Source organism: Somniosus microcephalus, unplaced genomic scaffold (genome assembly GCF_052327205.1).
Source record: "Somniosus microcephalus isolate GS21.2 unplaced genomic scaffold, FLI_Smic_1.0 scaffold195, whole genome shotgun sequence".
In the NCBI taxonomy this organism is placed as follows: domain Eukaryota; kingdom Metazoa; phylum Chordata; class Chondrichthyes; order Squaliformes; family Somniosidae; genus Somniosus; species Somniosus microcephalus.
The window spans coordinates 419,517-446,337 of record NW_028225382.1 but is presented as its reverse complement, the minus strand read 5'-3'; the positions used below and the strand labels follow the sequence as shown (position 1 = coordinate 446,337).

Sequence of the window (26,821 nt, the reverse complement as noted above, 5' to 3'; positions counted from 1 at the left end):
GTATAAATACAGCTTTTGTATTTCTTTGCCGTTGTATACCACAGGCACCTTTATTTTTCCTTTGGGGTATACTTTCTGCCCCGTATATGTTTTTAAGATAATGGATGTGTCTTTTAGAGGTATATGCGAAAATAGCCTCTCGTAATCCCGTCGATTTATTACGGTTAGAGCTGATCCTGTATCCAGCTCCATTTTAACTGGGGACCCTGCTATTGTGAGGGTAACCCAAATGGTTTGGTAATCCTCTTTGGCAAGTACATTATGTAATTTGAGACAGCTTAGTCTCTTGTTTTCGGAGTCGCTAGCGCTCTTCTGGTCTTCGGAGCTACTGTCAGTCATCATTTGTACCTTCCTGTACTTTCCTTTATTGATTTTTTTTTTTCTGTCTGTGGATTTATTTTGTCCAGATCGGCATACCCGTGCAATGTGTCCAATCTTTCTGCATTGCCTGCATGCTTTGTCCTTGAACCAGCAGTCCCTCTGGTTATGGGTGGATCTGCCGCAGCGATAACATATTTCGAAACCCTGTGTCATTTCATGGGTGCCGAAGTCCTGTGTCTTTTGTTGTATCTCTGCAGCTCCTCTTGCTGCTGCTTCGTATGATACAGCCATACTGAAAGCTTTGTCCAATATTAAATCTTTTTCAGAAAGCAGCCTTTTTTGTGTTCCTTCACTTAAGAGACCGCAAACGAATTTGTCTCAAAGATAATCTGATAGTCCTGCCCCGAATTGGCAGTACTTTGATAGCTTTCTCAATTTGGCTAGGTAATCAGCGTTACTTTCATACTTGATTTTCTTGAAGAATTTGAATCGTTCTGCTATCAGCAGCGTTGTTGGGCTTACGTGCTCCTGCAGGGTATCAACAATTTCTTTAAAATTCTTGTCCTTTGGTTTGGCTGGAGTGATTAAATTTTGTAACAGCCCGTTTGCCTTTGCGCCCATTAGGTTCAGTAGTACTGAAGCTTTTCTTTCATCTTCTATTCCATTTGCAGTGCAATATACCTCTACTCTGTCCACGTATGTGGTCCAATCTTCTATTTCGCCATCAAAAGCATCAATATTGCCAGACTTAGGCATTTCAGAAAAGATATGGCGCTTCCCGCACTTTTCTTTCTTTTCTGCAGCAAAGATATGGTGCTTCCCGTGCTTTCCCGCCGCTGCTGCCGATAACAACGCTGTTTCCCGCGGTTTCCGTTCTTTTTTCTTTTTATTTATTTACAGTTAGAGACTCGTTCCCGCCGGACTTTTTCTCCAGGTCTGAACGCTGACCTGCTTGCCACGCCGGCTGTCTCCCGAGTGCTCCCTCCCAGTCCGTTATTGCTTGCCTCCGATTTCGCCGCCTGTCTCAGCTGTAGAGCCAGCCGCTGGAGCCCCAGCCTGATGCCCAGGAAGGATTAGCGCAGTACCTGCCACCAGCTTGGCCAGCTGGTGAAACCACAGCTACTCTCACTTTCTTGAGTCTTCTGGACGCCCGAGGAATCGATGTCCTTGAGGTGCTGCCGAATTGCAGGTAAGTCCGTTTCCACTTCGTCACCACTGTAGTGTCCGTGTGTTGATAAAGACACTGAAGACAGGAGTTGGTTCATAGGTGTTTATTAAGCAAAGTCTGGAGGGGTACTAACGGATATAACACAATATACAGGCTTATATAGCCCGAGTGGCCATTACAGCACATATGGGGCTCTTAAAGGCACATACACTACAAATACCTTGCCCCCAATCCCATGTGCCTTAACTTTACACGCTAATCTCTTATGCGGGACCTTATCGAAGGCCTTCTGAAAGTCCAAATACACCACATCCACTGGTTCTCCCTTATCTATTCTACCAGTTACATCCTCAAAAAATTCCAGTAGATTAGTCAAGCACGATTTACCTTTTGTAAATCCATGTTGACTTTGTCCAATCCTGTCACTGTTTTCCAAGTGCTCTGCTATTACATCTTTTATAATAGACTCCAGCATTTTCCCCACTACCGATGTCAGGCTTACCGGTCTGTAATTCCCTGTTTTCTCTCTACCACCTTTTCTGAACAGTGGGGTAACATTAGCTACCCTCCAATCCATGGGTACTGTTCCAGATTCCATCGAATGTTGGAAGATGATCAGCAATGCATCTACTATTTCTAGGGCTACTTCATTAAGTACCCTAGGATGTAGATTATCAGGCCCTGGGGATTTATCGGCCTTCAATCCCGTCAATTTCCCTACAAATACTGATTTCTTTCAGTTCCTCCCTCTCATTAGCAGTAACATAGAAGATAGGAGCAGGAGTAGGCCATTCAGCCCCTCAAGTCTGCTCCACCATTCAATGAGATCATCGCTGATCATCCAAACTCAGTACCCTGTCCCTGCTTTCTCCCCATATCCCTTGGTCCCTTTAGCCTTAAGAAATATATCTAACTCCTTCTTGATGCGCTGTCCCCAGGTGAGAGCAGCTCAGTCAGCACGTAGCTGGGGCTGGAATCTGGGAGAGGGGCCGCAGGCAGCGGGCCTGGCAAAGGGACAATCACTGATTGAATAATAAACAGGGGTGAGGACACACTAACCTCACATCATATATATCTATAGCTTAAGTAGACAGATTTTAAGCCAAACGATGGGACCGATGGCTGCAATTCCCATGCCATGCGGGAACTCTGGGACGCTTCACGTGTCCTGGTGAACCGCGTGTGCAGGAAGCGCCTCCCGTGGCTGGAACTCAAGCTTAGGGTCTCTGAGCTTGGGGAGCGGCTGGAGTCACTGCCGGGCAGACGGGAGGCTGAGAGGTTCCTGGAGCACACGTTCCAGGAGGGGGTCACCCCGCAGCCACAGAGTTCGTGGGAATTGTAACTGGGTGGCCGCCCAGCAGGGTTTGAGGAGGCAAGGCAGTGCAGGAATCCCCCGGGAGTGCGGCGCCCTCAAACCGGTTTTCAGTGCTGAATCCCGGTGAGGGTGACGACACCTCGGGGGGAGAGTGCAGTCTAGAGCGCATCCACTGCACTGTGGGGCAAGGCCAATTTCAGTGGGATGAGAATGGATCCAGCCCGGGTAAATTGGAATCAAAGATTGGCAGGAAAAACTGTAGAGGAACAATGGGCTGCCTTTAAAGAGGAAATAATTCGGGTACAGTCGAGGTACATTCCCACTAAGGGGAAATGTAGGGCAACTAAAGTCAGAGCTCCCTGGATGACGAAAGAGATAGAGAGTAAGATGAAGCAGAAAAAGAGCGCGTATGACAGATGTCAGGTCGAGAATACATCTGAGAATCAGGCTAAATATAGAAAGTTCAGAGGAGAAGTGAAAAAGAAAATACGAGGGGCAAAGAGAGGGTATGAGAATAGAATGGCAGCTAACATAAAAGGTAATCCAAAAGTCTTCTATAGGCATATAAATAGTAAACGGGTAGTAAGAGGAGGGGTGGGGCCGATTAGGGACCAAAAAGGAGACCTACGCACGGAGGCAGAGGGTAAGGCTGAGGTACTAAATCAGTACTTTGCATCTGTCTTCACCAAGGAAGAAGATGCTGCCATAGACATAGTGAAGGAGGAGGTAGAGGAGATACTGGATGGGATAAAATTGATAAAGACAAGGTACTAGAAAGGCTGGCTGTACTTAAAGTCGATAAGTCACCAGGACCAGATGGGAAGCATCCTAGTACGCTGAGGGAAGTGAAGGAAGAAATTGCGGAGGTACTGGCCATAACCTTCCAAATCCTCATTAGAAACTGGGGTGGTGCCAGAGGACTGGAGAATTGCAAATGTCACACCCTTGTTCAAAAAAGGGTGTAAGGACAAACCCAGCAACCACGGGCCAGTCAGTTTGACCTCGGTAGTGGGGAAGCTTTTAGAAACAAAAATCAGGGACAAAACTAACAGTGTGGATTAATTAAGGAAAGCCAGCATGGATTTGTTAAAGGCAAATCGTGTTTAACCAACTTGATGGAGTTTTTTGATGAGGTAACAGGGAGGGTTGATGAGGGCAATGCGGTTGACGTGGTGTGCATGGATTTCCAAAAGGCGTTCGACAAAGTGCCACATAATAGGCTTACCAGCAAAGTTGAAGCCCATGGAGTAAAAGGGACAGTGGCTGCATGGATAGGGAATTGGCTAAGTGACAGGAAACAGTGAGTAGTGGTGAACGGTTGTTTTTCGGACTGGAGGAAGGTACACAGTGGTGTTCCCCAGGGGTCGGTTCTAGGACCACTGGTTTTCTTGATCTATATTAAAGACTTGGATGTGGGTGTACAGGGCACAATTTCAAAATTTGCAGATGACACAGAACTTGGAAGTATAGTGAACAGTGAGGAAGATAGTGATAGACTTCAAGTGGACATAGACAGGCTGGTGGAATGGGCGGACACGTGACAGATTAAATTTAATGCAGAAATATGTGAAGTGATACATTTTGGTAGAAAGAATGAGGAGAGGAAATCTAAACTAAAGGGTACAATCCTAAAGTGGGTGCATGAACAGAGAGACCTGGGGGTATATGTGCACAAATTATTGAAGGTGGCAGGGCAGGTTGAGAAAGCAGTTAAAAAAGCTGATGGGAACCTGGGCTTCATGAATAGAGGTATAGAGTACAAAAGTGTGAAATTATGATGAACCTTTATAAAACACTAGTTCAGCCTCAACTGGAGCATTGTGTCCAATTCTGGGCACCGCACTTTAGGAAGGATGTGAAGGCCTTAGAGAGGGTGCAGAAAAGATTTACGAGAATGATTCCAGGGATGAGGGACTTTAGTTACATTGATAGACTGGAGAAGCTGGGGTTGTTCTCCTTGGAGCAGAGAAGATTGAGAGGAGATTTGACAGAGGTGTTCAAAATCAAGAGGGGTCTGGACAGAGTAGATAGAGAGAAACTCTTCCAATTGGCAGAGGGGTCAAGAACCAGAGGACACAGATTTAAGGTGATTGACAAAAGAACCCAAGGCGACATGAGGAAAAACTTTTTGACGCAGCGAGTGGTTAGGATCTGGAATGCACTGCCTGAAAGGGTGGTGGAGGCAGATTCAATCACCGCTTTCAAAAGGGAATTGGATAAGTACCTGAAAGAGAAATATTGCAGGACTTCAGATTCCTGGGGCAGGAGGGACCAGTTCTGGGGCAGGAGGGACCTGTCCAAGGTGGACGGGTTGCACCTCAACAGAGCTGGGACCAATGTCCTCATGGGACGGTTAACTAGTGCTGTGGGGGAGGGTGTAAATTAATTTGACAGGGGGATGGGCACCAGGATGAAACATTAGAGAGGAGAAACAAGGTGAAGAGAGGACTGGGAGAGACAAGTAGCACTAGAGGGTCGGAATTGCTGGTCATCTTCCAAAATTCGATAGACTCTGGAACAGTTCCCATGGATTGGAGGGTAGCTAATGTTACCCCACTATTCAAAAAAGGTGGTAGAGAGAAAACGGGGAATTACAGACCAGTAAGCCTGACATCGGTAGTGGGGAAAATGCTAGAGTCCATTATAAAAGATGTAATAGCAGAGCACTTGGAAAACAGTGACAGGATTGGACAAAGTCAACATGGATTTACAAGAAGGTAAATCGTGCTTGACTAATCTACTGGAATTTTTTGAGGATGTAACTGGTAGAACAGATAAGGGAGAACCAGTGGATGTGGTGTATTTGGACTTTCAGAAGGCTTTCGATAAGGTCCCGCATAAGAGGTTAGCGTGTAATGTTAAGGCACATGGGGTTGGGGGCAAGGTACTGACTTGGATAAAGAACTGGTTGGCAGACAGGAAGCAAAGAGTTAGAAACATAGAAGATAGGAGCAGGAGTTGGCCATTCGGCCCCTCGAGCCTGCTCCGCCATTCAATGAGATCGTGGCTGATCATCCAAATTCAGTACCCGGTCCCTGCCTTCTCCCCATATCCCTTGATCCCTTTAGCCTCAAGAAATATATCCAACTCCTTCTTGAATATATTTAATGAATTGGCCTCTACTGCCTTCTGTGGTAGAGAATTCCACAGGTTCACCACACTCTGGGTGAAGAAATTCCTCCTCATCTCTGTCCTAAATGGCTTACCCCTTATCCTTAGACTGTGACCCCTGGTTCTGGACTCCCTGACCATCGGGAACATCCTTCCTGCATCTAGTTTGTCCAGACCTGTCAGAATTTTATAGGTTTCGATGAGATCCCCTCTCATTCTTCTAAACTCCAGCGAGTACAAGCCCAATCGTCCCAATCTCTCCTCATACGTCATTCGTGCCATCCCAGGGATCAGCCTTGTGAATCTTCGCTGAACTCCTTCCATGGCAAGAACATCCTTCCTCAGATAAGGTGACCAAAACTGCACACAATACTCAAGATGTGGTCTCACCAAGGCCCTGTACAACTGCAGCAAGACATCCTTGTTCCTGCACTCAAACCCTCTCGCTATGAAGGCCAACATACCATTTGCCTTCTTCACCGCCTGCTGCACCTGCATGCTTACCTTCAGCGAGTGGTGCACAAGGACACCCAGGTCTCGTTGCACTTCCCCTTCTCCCAATCTATTGCCATTCAGATACTAGTCTGCCTTTCTGTTTTTGACACCAAAGTGGATAACCTCGCATTTATCCACGTTATATTGCATCTGCCACGCTTCTGCCCAATCATCCAGCCTGTCCAAATCAACCTGGAGTTTCTCGGTATCCTCCTCGCAGTACACACGCCCACCCAGCTTTGTGTCGTCTGCAAATTTGGAGATATTACATCTAGTTCCCTTATCTAGATCATTAATGTATATTGTGAATAGCTGGGGTCCAAGGACCGATCCCTGCGGTACCCCACTAGTCACTGCCTGCCACTCGGAAAAAGACCCGTTAATTCCTACTCTCAGCTTTCTGTCCGCCAACCAGTTCTCTATCCAAGTCAATACCTTGCCCCCAATCCCATGTGCCTTAACTTTACACGCTAATCACTTATGCGGGACCTTATCGAAAGCCTTTTCAAGTCCAAATACACCACATCTACTGGTTCTCCCTTATCTATTTTCCCAGTTATATCCTCAAAAAATTCCAGTAGATTAGTCAAGCACGATTTACCTTTTGTAAATCCATGCTGACTTTGTCCGATCCTGTCACTGTTTTCCAAGTGCTCAGCTATTACATCTTTTATAATGGACTCTAGCATTTTCCCCACTACCGATGTCAGGCTTACCGGTCTGTAATTCCCCATTTTCTCTCTACCACCTTTTTTGAATAGTGGGGTAACATTAGCTACCCTCCAATCCATGGGTACTGTTCCAGAGTCTATCAAATTTTGGAAGATGATCAGCAATGCATCTACTATTTCTAGGGCCACTTCCTTCAGTAGCCTAGGATGTAGATTATCAGGCCCTGGGGATTTATCGGCCCTCAATCCCATCAATTTCCCTAACACCATTTCCCTACAAATATTGATTTCTTTCAGTTGCACCCTTTCATCAGACCCTATGTTCCCCGACATCTCTGGGAGGTTATTTGTGTCCTCCTTTGTGAAGACAGAACTAAAGTATGTATTTAGGACCAGGACCAGTGCAAGATAGATTAAGGCAATACTTAGTACAACTAAATCAGGAGGTACAAGCACTAAATAAAGTAGTAAGGAACCAACAACAGATTAAAGATCTAGAAAGGCAGAATGCTGGACTTAAACCAGATGAGTTGCCCAGAATAGGTCAACAAGTAATGACGCAAGTTATCGGAAGAAAGGGAATGGGGCCCATTGGATGGGGCCATGTACTGTATTAATGACAAGTGATACGTGTGTTTGTCTACAGGAACCGATCGGTATGTGATGGATGCAATGGACCCAGGTGAAACCATTTAACACTAAAGACCCCCATTCTACCCTCTCCTCTAGGGGAAAGAGCTCGGAAGACGACCAGACCTCTGTATAAATTACAGATAAACATCGATCCAGTCGACCCTTTATATCAGAGGGTCCGTCTCGGGGAGAAGAAGCTCTCCCGGTTTACCCTTACACCTGAGAACTCATTTTTAATGTGGAAGCAAGTCATCCTCAGTTCCAAGGGACTTCCTAAGAAGAAGATATAATTGGAGTAAGACTTCTTTACTCCTGTACTCAAATCCTCTTATAATGAAGGCCAGCATACCATTTGCCTTCTTAACTGCCTTTCACGACCACCGGACGTCCCAAAGCGCTTTACAGCCAATGAAGTACTTTTTGAAGTGTAGTCACTGTTGTAATGTGGGAAACGCGGCAGCCAATTTGCACACAGCAAGCTCCCACAAACAGCAATGTGATAATGACCAGATAATGTTTTTTCGTCATGTTGATTGAGGAATAAATATTGGGCTCAAAACATCGGGGATAACTTCTTCGAAATAGCACCACGGGATCTTTTACATCCACTGAGGGGGCAGACGGGGGCCTCGGTTTAATGTCTCATCCGTAGGACGGCACCTCCGACACTGCAGCGCTCCTTCATTACTGCCCCTCCGACAATGCGGCTCTCCCTCAGTACTGCCCCTCCAACAGTGCAGCGCTCCCTCAGTACTGCCCCTCCGATGCAGCAGCGCTCCTTGAGCACTGCCCCTCCGACAGTGCAGCGCTCCCTCAGTACTGCCCCTCCGATGGAGCAGCGCTCCCTCAGTACTGCCCCTTCGACAGTGCGGCACTCCTTCAGTACTGACCCTCCGATGGAGCAGCACTCCCTCAGCACCGCCCCTCCAACAGTGCGGTGCTCCCTCAGTACTGCCCCTCCGGCAGTGAGGCGCTCCCTCAGTACTGCCCCTCCGACAGTGCGGCGCTCCCTCAGCACTGCCCCCCGACAGTGAGGCGCTCCCTCAGTACTGCCCCTCCGACAGTGTGGCGCTCCCTGAGCACCGCACTGGAGTGCACTGAGCCACAGCTGACTCCAGTCTTTTACACAGTTTCATCATAACTTCCTTGCTTTTGCACTCTACCCCTCTCCTAAAGCAGGGGAGTTATGATGAATTGTTATTGTTTTTTTTGCAGAGTGACCAAGGCTGTGTGTTGGAAACAATTGTGCATTTGAAAGAAGCTTGTATTGTGAAGCTTGTATCCCTTTGCCAGGCCCGCTGCCCCTCTCCCAGATTCCAGCCCCAGCTCTGTGCTGACTGAGCTGCTCTCACCTGGGGACAGCGCGTCACAATCGGCCCCAGCGCACCTGAGCTGGAGAGGAGGCCCCGCCCCCTTGCCGCGCCGCCATTGGTTGGAGGACCAGGCTGCCCAGTTCAGTCCTCCCACCTCAGCCCTCTTCCTATTGGTCAGTGCTCCCGTCAGTCAGAATCACATTGCTCCGGCTCACTCCGCGCGCCTCAATCCGCTCCGTTCGGTGTCCGCGGAGGTCCCGCCCGACTCTCAGGTTTGGTTTTCTCGTATTTTTTACTTTATAATCTCGCTCTCCGCTCCCCCGCCTCACTTCGATTTAAATCGATTCCCCAACACTTTACTCTACCCCGGCCGCTGATTCCGCCTCTTCCCCGGTCCCGGCCTTCTGTCTGCTCCCCGGAAGTCCCGCGCAGGCGCACTGTCAGCCTCGTGTTGCGCCTACCCGCGCTGTGATTGGTGCAGGGGAAGGCAAGTGGGCGTGTCCGGCCCCCGGGCCCACGTGGGGGAGTCAAAGGCTGGCTGGAGCGCATGCGCAGCCCGCCTCGCACCGTTGGGAAGCTTTTCAAATATTTTTTTTTGCGAAACAGATTGAAAACACTCATTAATTCCCCCAACCTCCTCCCCTGTAAAGTGCGATTATTATTATTTTTGTGTTTCCTCATTTGTGTGGGGTGTCTTTTTTTTACCTTGCGGTGGCGTCCGCCGATCCAACCGACCCCTGGGCGTTGCGTGCTTGCGTCAGACGCGAGGCGCCCGCCAATCAGCAGCGCGGAAAACGCTGGGAGGACCGGGCGGGCTGATGGTCCTCCAACCAGTGGCGGCGCGGGACGGAGGGGGGTGGGACCTCGGTGGGCTGCAGGCCGCTTTCCTGCTTTCATTGTCTGCAGGAGCTGTTAAAGGGAAGGGGAGGAGGGGGTGGAAAAAAACCCAGCTTGTGAGTGTTTATTCCTTTACATTACGTTTATTGCAAGGCTATTCATCAACTGCATTCATTTAAAAATAAGTGAACCTTTTCTCTTTTTGACTTTTATCCAGAACAAAGAGCCCTGGTGCTGTTTACATTTTGGTGGGCAGCCACTTTTAAAGGGACAAAGACCAGCATTCTTCCTGCTCTCTCTCTCTCTCTCTCTTGTGAGTATTTGTGGTGGGTGAAGGGCGGGGGGGGTGAGTCAAAGGGGACTGCGGCCCCTTTTCCAAGAAAATTATTGCTTGGCCATTTAAAGGGAAATGGGTGCCCCCCAGGTATTTAAAGGGGCAGTACCTCTCTCTTTCTGTATCATGTAAGAGCAGGGAGGTTCTGCTTGAACTGTACAAAACACCAGTTAGGCCACCGGCTAGAGTGCTGCGTGCAGTCCTGCTCGCCCCATTGCAGGAAAGATGTGATTGCTTGAGACAGGAGACTTACGAGGATGTTGCCAGGACTAGAGAATTTCAGCTACAAGGAAAGATTGAATACATAGAAACATAGAAGATAGGAGCAGGAGTAGGCCATTTGGCCCCTCGAGCCTGCTCCGTCATTTAATGAGATCATGGCTGATCATCCAAATTCAGTACCCTGTCCCTGCTTTCTCCCCATATCCCTTGATCCCTTTAGCCTTAAGAAATATATCTAACTCCTTCTTGAATATATTTAATGAATTGGCCTCTACTGCCTTCTGTAGTAGAGAATTCCACAGGTTCACCACTCTCTGGGGGAAGAAATTCCTCCTCATCTCTGTCCTAAATGGCTTCCCCCTTATCCTTAGACTGTGACCCCTGGTTCTGGACTCCCCCGCCATCGGGAACATCCTTCCTGCATCTAGTCTGTCTAGTCCTGTTAGAATTTTATAAGTTTCAATGAGATCCCCTCTCATTCTTCTAAACTCCAGCGAGTATAAGCCCAATCGACCTAATCTCTCCTCATACGTCAGTGCCTCTCTCTTTCTCTGTATCATGTAAGAGCAGGGAGGTTATGCTTGAATGTTTGGACCAAGGCTGTAATGAGGTCAGGAGCTGAGTGGCCCTGGCGGAACCCAAACTGGGCGTCAGTTAGCAGGTTATTGCTGAGTAAGTGCGGCTTGATAGCACTGTCGACGACACCTTCCATCACTTTGCTGATGATTGAGAGTAGACTGATGGGACGGTAATTGGCCGGGTCGGATTTGTCCTGCTTTTTGTAGACAGGACATACTTGGGCAATTTTCCACATTGCCGGGTAGATGCCAGTGATGTTGCCAGGACTAGAGAATTTCAGCTACAAGGAAAGATTGAATACATAGGGCCACTTCCTTAAGTACCCTAGGATGTAGATTATCAGGCCCTGGGGATTTATCGGCCTTCAATCCCGTCAATTTCCCCAACACCATTTCCCTACAAATACTGATTTCTTTCAGTTCCTCCCTCTCATTAGACCCTATGATCCCCGACATCTCTGGGAGGTTATTTGTGTCCTCCTTTGTGAAGACTGAACCAAAGTATGTATTTAATTGGTCTGCCATTTCTTTGTTCCCCATTATAAATTCCCCTGATTCTGACTGCAAGGGACCTACGCTTGACTTCACCAATCTTTTTCTCTTCACATATCTATAAAAGCTTTTACAGTCAGTTTGTATAAAGGAAGAAATAATGGGAGCTTGTCAGAAAGGTATGGCAATAATCATGGGGGATTTTAATCTACATATAGACTGGAAAAATCAGATAGGCAAAGGTAACCTAGATGAGGAGTTCATAGTACGATAGCAAAATACTGCAGATGTTGGAAATCCGAAATAACAACAGAAAATGCTGGAAAAACTCAGCAGGTCAGGCAACATCCGTGGAGAGAAATTTGAGTTGACGTTTCGGGTTGAACCCTTCTTCAAAACTGGAAAGAAAAGAAATTAGATCGAAGGGAGGGCTGCGATCGGACAAAAGAAGTGAAAGAAACAAAAGAGCTCGACGAGATGGTAATAGGCTGAGATTAGGTGTAAATGTACTGGCAGGGCAAGAGATAGCTGCCAGGTGTGAGAGAGAAACAAATGGAAAGGGGGGGGGGGGGGAAAAGGAGTGGAAAAATTACAAGAAAAAATTGTGATAGGGGCCGAGGTTATGATCTGAAATTGTTGAACTCGATATTGAGTCCGGAAGGCTGCAAAGTGCCTGATCGGAAGATGAGGTGCTGTTCCTCGAGTTTACGTTGAGCTTCCGTGGAACAATACAAGAGGCCAAGGACGGTGAGGTCCGAGTGGGAATGGAGCGGTGAATTAAAATGACAGGCGACCGGAAGCTCGGGGTCACCCTTTTTTACAATTACAATTACAATTTTATTGGTCACATAACTAAATACAAGAAGTGTAATCTAGTCAGTGAAATGCTTTTTCCTTGACGAGCCGAGAGCACCAGGCAGCAAGAACACTGAGCTGCCTGGTACGCACGGAGCTCGCAAGGACGGCAGCCATCTTCATCGGCGCCATCACAAAAAAACACATCCCGACATATACACGCATACATACTTTAAATATAAATAAAGCAGACATAAAATAAATAAAAGACATAAAAAGACAGCACATAAAATGAACAAGCAATAATGTAACAAAAAGTAATTTCTACAGTAATTACATTGATATTTCTACCCAGGCTTCTAGAATAATCTCTGGTTACAGGGTGGCCGCACTGGGAGAGCATCGTGAGGAACTCACAACTTATAATTAAATAAATTTAATTAATTCATTAAATAAATAAATAAAATTAAATAAATAAAGTGCCCCCTCAGTCTTTCTCGATGTTTCCATCTTGGTCTCTCTCGATGTTTCCCCTCTCTCTCTCTCGATGTTTCCTCTGTCTTTCTCAATGTTTCCCCTCGGTTTCTTCCACACACCTGGCCTGCACATTACCCCTGGCTGTCCAACTTGGCGTCCTGGTAACCGGGTTCCTTACGGACTGAACGGAGGTGTTCCGCAAAGCGGTCACCCAATCTGCCTTTGGTCTCCCCAATGTAGAGGAGACCGCATCGTGAGCAGCGAATACAGTATACTAGATTGCAAGAAGTACAAGTAAATCGCTGTTTCACCTGGAACGGGTGTTTGGGGCCCTGGACAGTGGGAAGGGGGGAGGTATAGGGGCAGGTGTTACATCTCCTCTGCTTGCACGGGAAGGTGCCAGGCAAAGGGGAAGAGCTGTCTGGGATGATAGAGGAGTGGACTAGGGTGTCTCGGAGGGAGCGGTCCCTACGGAATGCTGAAAGGGGAAGGGAGGGGAAGATACGTTTGGTGGTGGGATCACTTTGGAGGTAGCGGAAATGCCAGAGGATGATCCGTTGAATGTGGAGGCTGGTGGGGTGAAAGGTGAGGACAAAAGGAACACTTTACACCTAATCTCAGCCTATTACCATCTCGTCTAGCTCTTTTGTTTCTTTCACTTCTTTTGTCCGATCGCAACCCTGCCTTCGATCTAATTTCTTTTCTTCCCAGTTTTGAAGAAGGGTTCGACCCGAAACGTCAACTCAAATTTCTCTCCACGGATGTTGCCTGACCTGCTGAGTTTTTCCAGCATTTTCTGTTGTTTTTGAGGAGTTCATAGAATGTTTTCGGGATGGTTTCTTAGAACAGCACGTTCTGGAGCCAACCAGAGAGCAGACTATACTAGACCTGGTATTGTGCAATGAGATAGGATTAATTAATGACTTCATAGTGAAGGCGCCCCTAGGTAGCAGCGATCATAATATGATTGAATTTTACATTCAGTTTGAGGGAGAGACGAGTGGGTCCAAGACTAGTATTTTAAACTTAAATAAGGGCAATTCTGAGGGCATGAAAGCAGAGCTAGCTAAAGTGAACAGGCAAATTAGGTTAAGGGAGAGGTCAATAGAGTCGCAGTGGCAGACATTTAAGGGGATATTTCAGAATACACAGAATAGATACATTCCAACGAGAAAGAAAAATTCCAAGGGGAGGACCCACCATCCGTGGTTAACTAAGAAAGTTAAAGATAGTATCAGACTTAAAGAAAAAGTATATAATTGTGCAAAGATGGCTGGCAGGTCAGAAGATTGGACAGAATATAAAAAACAGCAAAGAATGACTAAAAGATTAATAAGGAGAGAAAAATGAGAGTACCAGAGAAAGCTAGCTAGAAATATAAACACAGATAGTAAGAGTTTCTATAGATATTTAAAAAAGAAAAGAGTTAACAAAGTGAGCATTGGTCCTATAGAAAGTGAGTCTGGGGAATTAATAATGGAAAATAAGGAGATGGCAGTTGAATTGAACAGGTATTTTGCATCGGTCTTCACTATAGAGGATTCAAGTAACATCCCAGAAATAGCTGTAAATCAGGAAATGGAAGGGAGGGAGGAACTCAAGAAAAGTACAATCACCAGGGAAGTGGTACTGAGCAAATTGTTGGAGCTGTGGGCTGACAAGTTCCCGGGTCCTGATGGACTTCATCCTAGGGTCTTAAAAGAAGTGGCTAGTGAGATAGTTGATGCGTTGGTTTTAATTTTCCAAAATTCCCTAGATTCGGGGAAGGTTCCATTAGATTGGAAAATAGCAAATGTAACTCCTTTATTCAAAAAGGGAGGGAGAGAGAAAGCAGGAAACTACAGGCCAGTTAGCTTAACATCTGTCATAGGGAAGATGTTAGAAGCTATTATTAAAGACGTTATAGCAGGGCACTTGGAAAAGTTCAAGGTAATCAGGCAGAGTCAACATGGTTTTGTGAAAGGGAAATCATGTTTAACCAATTTATTGGAGTTCTTTGAGGAAGTAACATGTGCTGTGGATAAAGGGGAACCGGTGGATGTACTGTACTTAGATTTCCAGAAGGCATTTGATAAGGTGCCACATCAAAGGTTATTGCGGAAAATAAAAGCTCATGGTTTAGGGAGTAACATGTTGGCATGGCTAGAAGATTGGCTAGCTAATAGGAAACAGAGAGTAGGCATAAATGGGTCATTTTCTGGTTGGCAAGATGTAACGAGTGGTGTGCCACAGGGATCAGTGCTGGGAACCCAACTTTTTACAATTTATATAAATGACTTGGATGAAGGGACCGAAGGCATGGTTGCTAAATTTGCTGATGACACAAAGATAGGTAGGAAAGTAAATTGTGAAGAGGACATAAGGAGGCTACAAAGGGATATAGATAAGTTAAGTGAGTCGGCAAAGATCTGTCAAATGGAGTATAATGTGGGAAAATGTGAAGTTGTCCATTTTGACAGGAAGAATAAAAAAGAAGCATATTATCTAAATGGTGAGAGATTGCAGAGCTCTGAGATGCAGAGGGATCTGGGTGTCCTAATGCGTGAATCGCAAAAGGTTAGTATTCAGGTACAAGAAGTAATCAGGAAATCTAATAGAATGTTATTGTTTATTGCGAGGGAAACTGAATACAAAAGTAGGGAGGTTATGCTTCAGTTATACAGGGCATTGGTGAGACCACATCTGGAGTACTGTGTACAGTATTGGTCTCCTTATTTAAGGAAGGATGTAAATGCGTTGGAAGCAGTTCAGAGAAGGTTTACTAGACTAATACCTGGAATGGGCGGGTTGTCTTATGAGGAAAGGTTGGACAGGCTAGGCTTGTATCCGCTGGAGTTTAGAAGAGTAAGAGGTGACTTGATTGAAACATATAAGATCCTGAGGGGTCTGGACAGGGTGGATGTGGAGAGGATGTTTCCTCTTGTGGGAGAATCTAGAACTAGGGGTCACTGTTTAAAAATAAGGGGTCGCCCATTTAAGACAGAGATGAGGAGAAATTTTTTCTTACAGACGGTCGTGAGTATTTCGAACTCTCTTCCTCAGAGGGCGGTGGAAGCAGAGTCTTTGAATATTTTTAAGGCAGAGGTAGATAGATTCTTGATAAGCAAGGGGGTGAAAGGTTATCGGGGGTAGGTGGGAATGTGGAGTAATCAGATCAGCCATGATCTTATTGAATGGTGGAGCAGGCTCGAGGGGCCGAGTGGCCGACTCCTGCTCCTAATTCGTATGTTCGTATGTAACCTGTGCAGCAGCTGGGGCCTGAAAATCAGCTTCACTGCCCCTGGGCTGGGAAAGGGAGGCATGAGGCAACATTCTCCCTCTTACCCCTTTCTACGCTCCTTTTACAGGGTTTTAGAAGTGGAGCATTTACAGACAGGAAGCTCAGACCGAACATCACGTCAAGAACAGACAGAGTCGCTCGATTCATCAGGACCTGATTCAGTCGGTCCTCCAATCTGCTGGCACACCAGCGAGTTCACACTGATGAGAGACCTTTTCAATGTTCTGAGTGTGGGAAGAGCTTCAAAATCTACAAGTACCTGAAGCAACAGCAGTGGCTACACACTGGGGAGAGCCCGTTCACCGGCCCTGTGTTCCAGAAGTGATTAACTCAGTTATCCACTCCGATGATACACCAGCAAGATCACACTAGGGAGAGACCTTTAACCCGCTCCGTGTGTGGGACGGGATTAATTGCACCCTCCGTGCTGCTGAGACACCAGCTTGTCCACACCAATGAGAGACCGTTGACCTGCTCTGTGTTTTTGAAGCGATTCTCTCATTCTGCCACCCTCCTGAGACACCAGCTTGTTCACATTAAATGTTCTGACTGTGGGAAGAGATTTAAAAGGTCCCAGGATCTGAAGAGACACCAGCTGGAGAGAGCAGGAGAGATTCTGTTCACCTGCTCCATGTGTGGGAAGAGATTCACTCGGTCCTCAAATCTGCTGGCACACCAGCGGGTTCACACTGGGGGAGAGGCCGGTGAAACATTCCGACTGTGGGAAAAGCTTTCAAATGTCCCAGGAGCTGAAGGGACACCAGCTGGAGAGAGCAGGAAAGAGGCCATTCACCTGCTCCGTGTGTGGGAAGGGATTCACTCGCTCATTCCACCTGTTGAGACACCAGCAATATCACACTGATGAGCGACCATTTAAATGTTCTGACTGTGGGAAGAGCTTTAAAACCTCTGGGGATCTGAAGGGACACCAGCGTACTCACACCGGGGAGAGACCATTCACCTGCTCCGTGTGTGGAAAAGGATTCATTCGGCCATCAAACCTGTTGAGACACCAGCAATATCACACTGATGAGCGACCATTTAAATGTTCTGACTGTGGGAACAGCTTTAAAACCTCTGGGGATCTGAATGTACACCAGCGTGTTCACACTGATGAGAGACCATTTAAATGCTCTGACTGTGGTAAGAGCTTTAAAAGCTCCAGGAATCTGAATGGACACCAGCGTGTTCACACTGATGAGAGACCATTTAAATGCTCTGACTGTGGTAAGAGCTTTAAAAGCTCCGGGCATCTGAATGAACACCAGCTTGTTCACACTGGGGAGAGGCCATTCACCTGCTCCATGTGTGGGAAGGGATTCACTCAGTCATCCCACCTGCTGGAACACCAGCGAGTTCACACCGATGAGAGACCATTTAAATGCTCTGACTGTGGTAAGAGCTTTAAAAGCTCCGGGGAGCTGAAGAGACACCAGTGTGTTCACACTGATGAGAGACCATTTAAATGCTCTGACTGTGGTAAGAGCTTTAAAAGCTCCAGGAATCTGAATGGACACCAGCGTGTTCACACTGATGAGAGACCATTTAAATGCTCTGACTGTGGTAAGAGCTTTAAAAGCTCCGGGGAGCTGAAGAGACACCAGCGAGTTCACACTGTTCTGTAGCACAGGGCCCTGTAGACAGCTGGGGTGACATGAACGTGGAATGGATGAATGTTTTATAAATTCTTGGACTGCTGTTTAATCTTTCAATCTGTTGTGCTGATGATTCCCTTCGATTGATTGTTGATGGTGTTACATAGAATGTACAGCACAGAAACAGGCCATTCGGCCCAACTGGTCCATGCTGGTGTTTATGCCCCACACCCACCCTACTTCAATTAACCCAATCAACATCTCCTCCCATTCCTTTCTCCCTTGTGTGGCTTCCCCATAAATCCATCTGTGCTGTTCACCTCAACTACTCCCTGTGGTAGCGAGTTCCCCATTCTCACCATTCTCTGGGTAAAGACATTTCTCCTGAATTCATTACTGGATTTATTAGTGACTATTTTAAGTTTGTGGCCTCATAAATATGATGAGACTCTGTTAAGCTGACCAGTATGTTGTTGTACTTTGTCTTTTTCTGATGAATTAAACATTACTGAGCCCTTGTACGCGTGTTATGGGATGAAGTTTTTAAAAATTCGTTCATGGGATGTGGGCGTCGCTGGCAAGGCCAGCATTTATTGCCCATGCCTAATTGCCCTTGAGAAGGTGGTGGTGAGCCGCCTTCTTGAACCGCTGCTGTCCGTGTGGTGAAGGTACTCTCACAGTGCTGTCGGGGAGGGAGTTCCAGGATTTTGACCCAGCGCCGATGAAGGAATGACAATATACTTCCAAGTTAGAATGGTGTTTGACTTTGAGTTGGTGGTCATAGAGTCATAGTGTTATACAGCACAGAAAGAGGCCCTTCGGCCCATCGTATCTGCACTGGCCATCAAGCCCTGTCTATTCTAATCCCATTTTCCAGCACTTGGTCCGTAGCCTTGTATGCTATGGCGGTTCAAGTGCTCATCTAAATACTTCTTGAATGTTGTGAGAGTTCCTGCCTCTACCACCCTTTCAGGCAGTGAGTTCCAGATTCCAACCACCCTCTGGGTGAAAAAGTTTTTCCTCAAATCCCCTCTAAACCTCCTGCCCCTACCTTGGTTATTGACCCCTCTACTAAGGGGAAAAGTTCCTTTCTATCTACCCTATGCCCCTCATAATTTTGTACACCTCAATCAGGTCCCCCCTCAGCCTTCTCTGCTCTAAGGAAAACAACCCCAGCCTGTCCAGTCTCTCTTCATAGCTGAAGCGCTCCAGCCCAGGTAACATCCTGGTGAATCTCCTCTGCACCCTCTCCAATGCAATCACATACTTCCTATAGTGTGGCGAGCAGAACTGCACACAGTATTCCAGCTGTGGCCTAACTAGCGTTTTGTACAGCTCCATCATCACCTCCCTGCTCTTATATTCTATGCCTCGGCTAATGAAGGCAAGTATCCCATAAGCCTTTTTAACCACCTCTTCTGCCTGTCGTGCTGCCTTCAGGGATATATGTATTCTATCAGGTGTTCCCATGTGCTTGCTGTCCTTGTTCTTCCAGGTAGAAGAGGTTGTCGGTTTGGGAGGTGCTGCCGAAGAAGCCTTGGCGAGTTGCTGCTGTACATCTTGTAGATGGTACACACTGCAGCCACGGTGCACCGGTGGTGGAGGGAGTGAATGTTTAAGGTGGTGGATGGGATGCCAATCAAGCGGGCTGCTTTGTCTTGGGTGGTGTCAAGCTTCTTGAGTGTTGTTGGAGCTGCACTCATCCAGGCAAGTGGAGAGTATTCCATCACATTCCTGACTTGTGCCTTGTAGATGGTGGAAAGGCTTTGGGGAGTCAGGAGGTGAGACACTCGCCATGAATACCCAGCCTCTGACCTGCTCTTGTTGCCACAGTATTTATGTGGCTGGTCCAGTTAAGTTTCTGGTCAATGGTGACCCCCAGGAAGTTGATGGTGGGGGATTCAGTGATGGTAATGCCGTTGAATGTCAAGGGGCGGTGGTTAGACGCTTGCTTGTTGGTGTTAGTCATTGCCTGGCACTTGTGTGGTGCGAATGTTACCTGCCACTTATCAGCCCAAGTGTTGTGTCTCAAGGGGTTTTATACCCTTATCTATATAACAATTAAGAAGGACTCCGGGGTGGAGAGTTTAGTTAACGGCCATTTTATTTACAATGTGCTTCTTCACTCTATGCACTACATTTCCCATAGTGCATTGCAAATCACCACTACGGTATCCCATGTGAGACAATTCTAATACACATTCAAAATACACAACATATTTCCTCCCCTTAAAATAGAATGTCCACAAAACAGAGTAACTGAAAATGACTATAACTTTGGAAGAGAGGGTAGACTGCCTCTACATTCCGCTAACCCTGGGGATTATTCTGCCCCATACACACAGGTTAGCACTAACTGTAACTAAGGCACTCTGGAGGCTGCCTTTCTCTTTGGGGGTAACGCCTAGTCTCAGGAGCAGGCTCTGGCTGGCTCTCCCATGACCCTGCAGGCGTGGCTTCCTCCCTCGATGGCACAAGAGTGGATGGTGCCACCATCTCAGGGTCGGATGACCAGTCCCTGCTGGAGCCCCCAGCCGGCCCTTGATCCTCTGTTTCTTGGGTTACCTGTGGCGACTGTCTTGGCAGTAACTGGTCTACATGCCGTCTCCATGTTCGGTCATCTCTGGGACCCACCACTCCGGGGTGGTGTAGTTATGCGTGAGGACTTTGCCCCCCACCACAAAGTGTCGTTCTTTGGACCTCTGAGCTCGTCTGCTGACTTGATCCTGCTGATTGGCGTGCACCACTGCTTCTGTGGACGTTGGCCTCAGCAGGTCAAGGCGTGTCCGTAGCTGCCTTCCCATGAGTAGGTAAGCAGGAGATGCTCCAGTCGTAGCATGAGGCGTGTTTCGGTATTTCAGCAAGAAAGCATTCAGGCGCTGCTTTAGAGGAGCATCACTTCTTGCAGCTTTCAACGCGCATTTCAGCGTTCTGACAAATCTCTTCGCCAATCCATTCGTGGATGGATGATAAGGCGTGGAGAACATGTGCTGGATTCCATTGCTCTTGAGGAACTCCTCCATCTCCTGGGATGTGAACTGTGTTCCGTTGTCGGTTACGATCTGCTCCGGCAGACCAAATTGCCCGAACATCTCTCTGAGTCTCGATGGTTTTCTCCGTAGTGGTAGTGGACATTACTGCAACCTCCGGCCATTTGGAATGGGAGTCCACCGTGACCAGGAACATCACTCCTTCCACTGGTCCCGCGAAGTCCAAATGGATCCGTTGCCATGGTGTCGCCGGCCATTCCCATGGATGCAGTGGCGCTGCTCTTGGCGTATCCCTGGTTGTCTCGCATGATGGGCATGATTTCGCTTCAACTTCAATTTCATGATCCAAACCGGACCACCAGAAGTAGCTTCGTGCCAGCTCCTTCATCTGGACAATACCACAATGTCCTGAGTGCAGCTCGTTGAGGACATGTTTCTGCAGCTTTGGTGGTATGATCACCCGCATGCCCCAAAGGAGGCATCCTGACGTGACAGACAACTCCTTCCCTCTTGACAGGTAAGGTAGGAGCTTAGGTGGTGCGTCTGACACCCGTGATCTGTCTCCTCGTATCACCCGATCCAGCACCTTGGATAGTGTAGGGTCCACTCTGGTCTCTTTCTTGACCTGCCGGGCCATGACAGGGGCATTGCTCACCATGTCAAAGTAGAAAATCTTCTGCTCACAGCCTTCAGAGGGCACAGGCAGCGGAAGTCTTGAAATCCGTCCACATTGCCATGTGCTGCTGACCTCCGGTATTTGATGTTGTAATTGTGAGCGCTTAACAGCAGCGCCCAGCGCTGCATCCTGCACGCTGCCAGGGAGGGAATTCCTGTGTGTGGACCAAAGATCGATGTCAGAGGATGATCCGTCAGCAAGGTGAATTTCATTCCGAACAAGTAGTGATGGAACTTTTTGATTCCAAAGATGATGCCCAAAGGGACCTTGACACGAATGCAATCGGCTTCTCTTCGCCTGAGGGAAAGATGTGGGACACGACCGCGCCGACGCCATAAGGCGACGCGTCACAGGCCAGCTGAATCTGCAACGACGGGTCAAAGTACGTCAACACTCTGGGGTCAGTCAAAGCTGCTTTGGCTTTCTTGAATGCAGCTTCGCACTCCTTTGTCCACGCCCAGGCCTTGCCCTGACACAACAACTCATGTAATGGCTTCAACAGTGATGCCAGCTGTGGAATAAACTTTTCATAATAGTTCAGGAGACCTAAGAATGACCGCAGCTGGCCGACATTTGTAGGTGCAGGAGCATCGGCAATGGCTTTCACTTTCGACGGTGCTGTGTGTAGGCCGTCCGCATCGATGTCATGGCCTAGGTACTCCACTGATGGCTGGAAAAATTTGCATTTTTCCTTGCGAACGTGTAAGCCATACTCTTCAAGTCTTCCCAGTGTCTTCGTCAGGTTCTGCAGATGCTCGTTGTCATCCTTTCCTGTGACAAGGATATCGTCGAGATAACATTGTACCCCTGGAATGCCGCTTAAGATCTGGTCCATAGCCCGCTGAAACAATGCTGGTGTTGACGTTATACCAAAGGGTAGGCGGCAGTACCTGTAGAGGCCCTTGTGGGTGGTGATGGTGAGGTACTTCTGTGAGTCCTCTTCTACATGCATCTGCAAGTAGGCTTGGCATAGATCAATCTTGCTAAACTTCTGACCGCCTGCTAGACCCGCGAAAGATCTTCAATGATGGGGAGGGGGTACTGTTCAGCTGAGAGCTCAGGATTCACTGTTACTTTGAAACCTCCACATAAGCGAACCGTGCCATCCCTCTTCATCACTGGTACCACGGGCGTGGCCCACTCACTGTGCAAAACCGGCACCAGGACCCCTATCTTGACCAGGCGCTCCAGGTCAGCCTCCACCTTTGGTCTGAGGGCGTAGGGAACATTCCTGGCCTTCAGGAATCGTGGCTGGCTGTCCGGCTTCGCCTTGAGTTTGACCGTAATCCCCTTCATACTCCCCAATTCTCTGTCAAAGACAGCCGCATGCTTTATCAACACTGCCGCTAGCCCCGCCTCTTCGACTGACACCGTATTCACTTTTTTCCAATCCAGATGAATTTTCTGCAACCATGGCCTGCCCAGCAGGGATGGATAGTCATCCTTGACCACGTAAACTGGCAGCATCACGGTTTGTCCATTAAGCTCCACCTTGACCTCTGTCTTACCCAGCATTGGGACTGTTTCCCCAGTGTAGGCCTTTAGGATGAGCTTGGCCGGCGTCAGTGATAGGTGGTTCAGTTTTTCTTTGAATAGCTTCTCTGAAATCAAGGAGACAGCGGCCCCCGTATCCAGCTCCATTTTGACTGGTATTCCCTCTAGTAGTGGAGTGACTCCATAGCCTGATGAGCCTCCATTCACCGTTAACACATGGAGATTCCGCTCCCCATCAGAGTCTGTGTCACTGTCTTCCTGTACTTGTTTCACCATGTGTAGGTTTCTCTTTTTAGAATGCCAGTTGGATGTGTTTCCTTGTTTGTTTTTGTGTGTCTCTGTGTAGGATTGTTTGCTTTGCCCTTTACACACACGTTCAATGTGTCCTTTTCACATTTCCGACAGGTCAGGTCTTTACACCAGCAGTCAGATGGCTGATGACCTGACCTTCCACATCTGTAACACTCTCTGGCGCCACTTGCATGCTTATCCGGTGTAGCTGCTACCCTGTGCACTCTTGTTGCAGCCCCCAACAGCTGTGCATCTTTAGCTGCTAACTCCATAGACACAGTGAGCTCCACTGCTGATTTAAGCATCAATTTGCCAGTTGTGAGCAAGCGCTTCTGTGTTGCTTCACATCTTAATCCACACACAAACCTATCACGGACAGTGTCATTTAGAGTTTCACCAAACTCACAATGCTCAGTTAGCTTCTTTAGCACTGCAACATATTCGGCCATGGACTCACCCTCCCCTTGGTTTCGTTTGTGAAACCTGAACCTCTCGGCAATCAGCAGCGGCTTGGGTGCGAAATGTGTTTCCAAAACTTCCACAATCTGATCATATGTCTTAGCGCCGGGCTTATCCGGGTGCATCAAACTCCGTAACAAGCCAAATGTTTTTGCTCTGATCACACTGAGGAACGTCACCACTTTCACGTCATCTTTAATGCCATTTGCAGTCACACAAAATCCGAAACGCTCTGTATAAGCACTCCATCGCTCCGCCGTTTCATCAAATGGTCCAAACGCTTCGGTTAGCATAGCCATTTTTTATTATTTTTTTTATTTTTACAGTCCTTTTCCTCCACTTTGTTTCACTGTATCGTTACTCTCCCCCTTCTTATTTCTGTAACACACGAACCTCCACCTTTATGAGGCGATTATATCAGCACTAAACTGCGGGCGCGCCATTAAGAAAAAACAGGAACTTCTTACTTTAAACATCGCCGATTCCAGTGCAAAGGGTCAAGGATGTCTCGGAGCGGGTGCAGAGCATTCTGAAGGGGGAGGGGGATCAGCCAGTTGTCGTGGTACATGTAGGTACCAACGATGTAGGTAAAAAGAGGGAGGAGGTCCTACAAGCTGAATTTAGGGAGTTAGGAGCTAAATTGAAAAGTAGGACCTCAAAGGTAGTAATCTCTGGATTGCTACCAGTGCCACGAGCTAATAAGTTTAGAGAGAGTAAGATAGATAAGCTAAATACGTGGCTTGAGCAGTGGTGCAAGGGAGAGGGATTTAAATTCTTGAGGCATTGGAACCAGTTCTTGGGGAGGAGTGACCTGTACCAAGGGGACGGTCTACACCTGAACTGTGAGGGAGCCGATGTCCTCGGGGTAATATTTTCTAGGGCGGTTCGGGAGGATTTAAACTAATTTGGCAGGGGGATGGGAACCTAGGTAGTGGAAAAGAGGGAAGTCATATGAAGTCAGAAATAGATGGTAGAAAGGTGAGAAGCAATAAGCAAAGGAGAGAAACACAAAGGGCCAAACTAATTCATAATGAGAGTGTGAAAAAAGCAAGCCTGAAGGCAACAAGGTGGATGAATTAGTTGTGGAAATAGAGGTAAACAAGTATGATTTGATTGGGATTACAGAAACGTGGCTGCAGGGTGGGCAAGGCTGGGAACTTAACATCCAGGGATATACAATATTTAGGAAGGATCGGCAAAAAGGTAGGGGAGGTGGGGTAGCATTGCTGGTAAAGGAGGGGATTAATGCAATGGAAAGGAAGGATATTAACTCGGATGAAACGGAATCTGTATGGGTAGAAATGAGAAATAGCAAGGGGAGGAAAACGTTAGTGGGTGTGATATATAGGCCTCCAAATAGTAATATGGAGGTGAGGGAAGGCATAAAAAGGGAAATTAGAGAAGCGTGCGATAAGAGCACAGCTGTCATCATGGGTGACTTTAATTTACATATTGATTGGACTACCCAAATTAGTAAAAATTCTGAGGAGGAGGAATTCCTGGAATGTTTTCGGGACGGTTATCTGGACCAATATGTCGAGGAGCCGACTCGAGATCAGGCCGTTTTAGACTGGGTATTGTGCAATGAGAAGGGACTTATCAGCAATCTTCTTGTACGAGGCCCCTTGGGTCAGAGCGATCATAATATGATCGAGCTCTCAGTCGAGATGGAGAGTGAGGAAATTGAATCAGAGACTAAGGTCCAGAACTTAAATAAAGGGAATTACGAGGGTATGAGACGGGAATTGGGTAAGATTGATTGGGTGGTGTTTCTGGGGGGATTGACAGTGGAGAGACAATGGCAAGCATTCAAAGATAGAATGGAAGAATTCCAGAACATGTTTATACCGGTTTGGCATAAAAATAAACCTAAAAAGGTGACTCAACCGTGGATAACGAGGGAAATTAGGGACAGCATAAAATCAAAAAAAAGGGCATATCAACTGGCAAAAAAAAGCACCAGACCGGAAGATTGGGGGCAGTACAGGATACAGCAAAAGAGGACAAAGGGATTAATCAGGAAGGGGAAAATAGAATACGAAAGTAAACTTGCAGCAAACATAAAGACAGACTGCAAAAGCTTTTATCGGTATATCAGGAGGAAAAGACTGGTAAAATCCCAAGTCGGTCCCTTGCAGTCCGATTCGGGAGAATATATAATGGAGAATAAGGAAATGGCAGACCAATTAAACTCATACTTTGGTTCTGTATTCACAAAGGAGGACACAAATAACCTCCCAGGAATATCGGCAAACATAGGGACTAATGAGAGGGAGGAGCTGACAGAAATTAGTATCTCTAGGGATATGGTGTTGGGTAAGTTGAGGGGACTGAAGGCCGACAAATCCCCGGGGCCTGATAAACTACATCCTAGGGTACTTAAGGAGGTGGCCCTGGAGATAGCAGATGCTCTAAGGATCATCTTCCGGAACTCCATTGACTCGGGAACAGTACCCGTGGATTGGAGGGTAGCTAATGTTACCCCAATATTTAAAAAGGGGGGTAGAGAGAAAGCAGGGAATTATAGACCAGTAAGCCTTACATCGGTTGTGGGCAAAATGCTAGAGTCCATTATTAAGGATAAAATAGCGGAGCACTTGACAAATGGGGAAAGGATCGGACAGAGTCAACATGGATTTACAAAGGGTAAATCGTGTTTGACTAATCTGCTGGAATTTTTTGAGGAAGTAACTGGTAAAATAGATGGGGGAGAGCCAGTGGATGTGGTGTACCTTGACTTCCAGAAAGCCTTCGATAAGGTTCCACACAAAAGATTATCATGCAAAATTAAGGCTCATGGAATTGGGGGCAAAGTATTAACGTGGATAGAGAACTGGCTGGCGGATAGAAAACAGAGAGTTGGAATAAACGGCTCGTTTTCGGAGTGGCAGGCAGTGACCAGCGGGGTGCCGCAAGGATCTGTCCTGGGACCCCAGCTGTTCACAATATATATAAATGATCTGGATCAGGGAATTGGATGCAATATTTCCAAATTCGCTGACGACACTAAACTAGGAGGAGGGGTGGGCTCTGATGAGGATGTCAGGAGGCTACAGTGTGATTTGGACAGGTTGGGGGAATGGGCGGATACGTGGCAGATGCACTATAATGTGGATAAATGCGAGGTTATCCACTTTGGGGGTAAAAACAGGAGGGTAGATTATTATCTAAATGGCAATAGATTGGGAGATGGGGAAGTGCAGAGGGACCTGGGTGTTCTTGTGCACCAGTCACTGAAGGAGAGCATGCAGGTGCAACAGGCGATTAAGAAGGC

At 47.2% G+C, this 26,821-nt stretch overlaps 1 protein-coding gene across 1 annotated transcript in view; it reads left to right on the top strand.

Annotated features, from left to right (window-relative positions):
• Positions 1-26,821, top strand: part of LOC147082071 (uncharacterized) — an 84,504-nt gene that overhangs the window by 48,589 nt on the left and 9,094 nt on the right. The window contains exon 2 of the mRNA XM_085980480.1: positions 16,789-17,610. Within this exon, the coding sequence (XP_085836606.1) occupies positions 16,789-17,610 (822 nt within the window). The remainder of the gene's footprint in view (positions 1-16,788; positions 17,611-26,821) is intronic.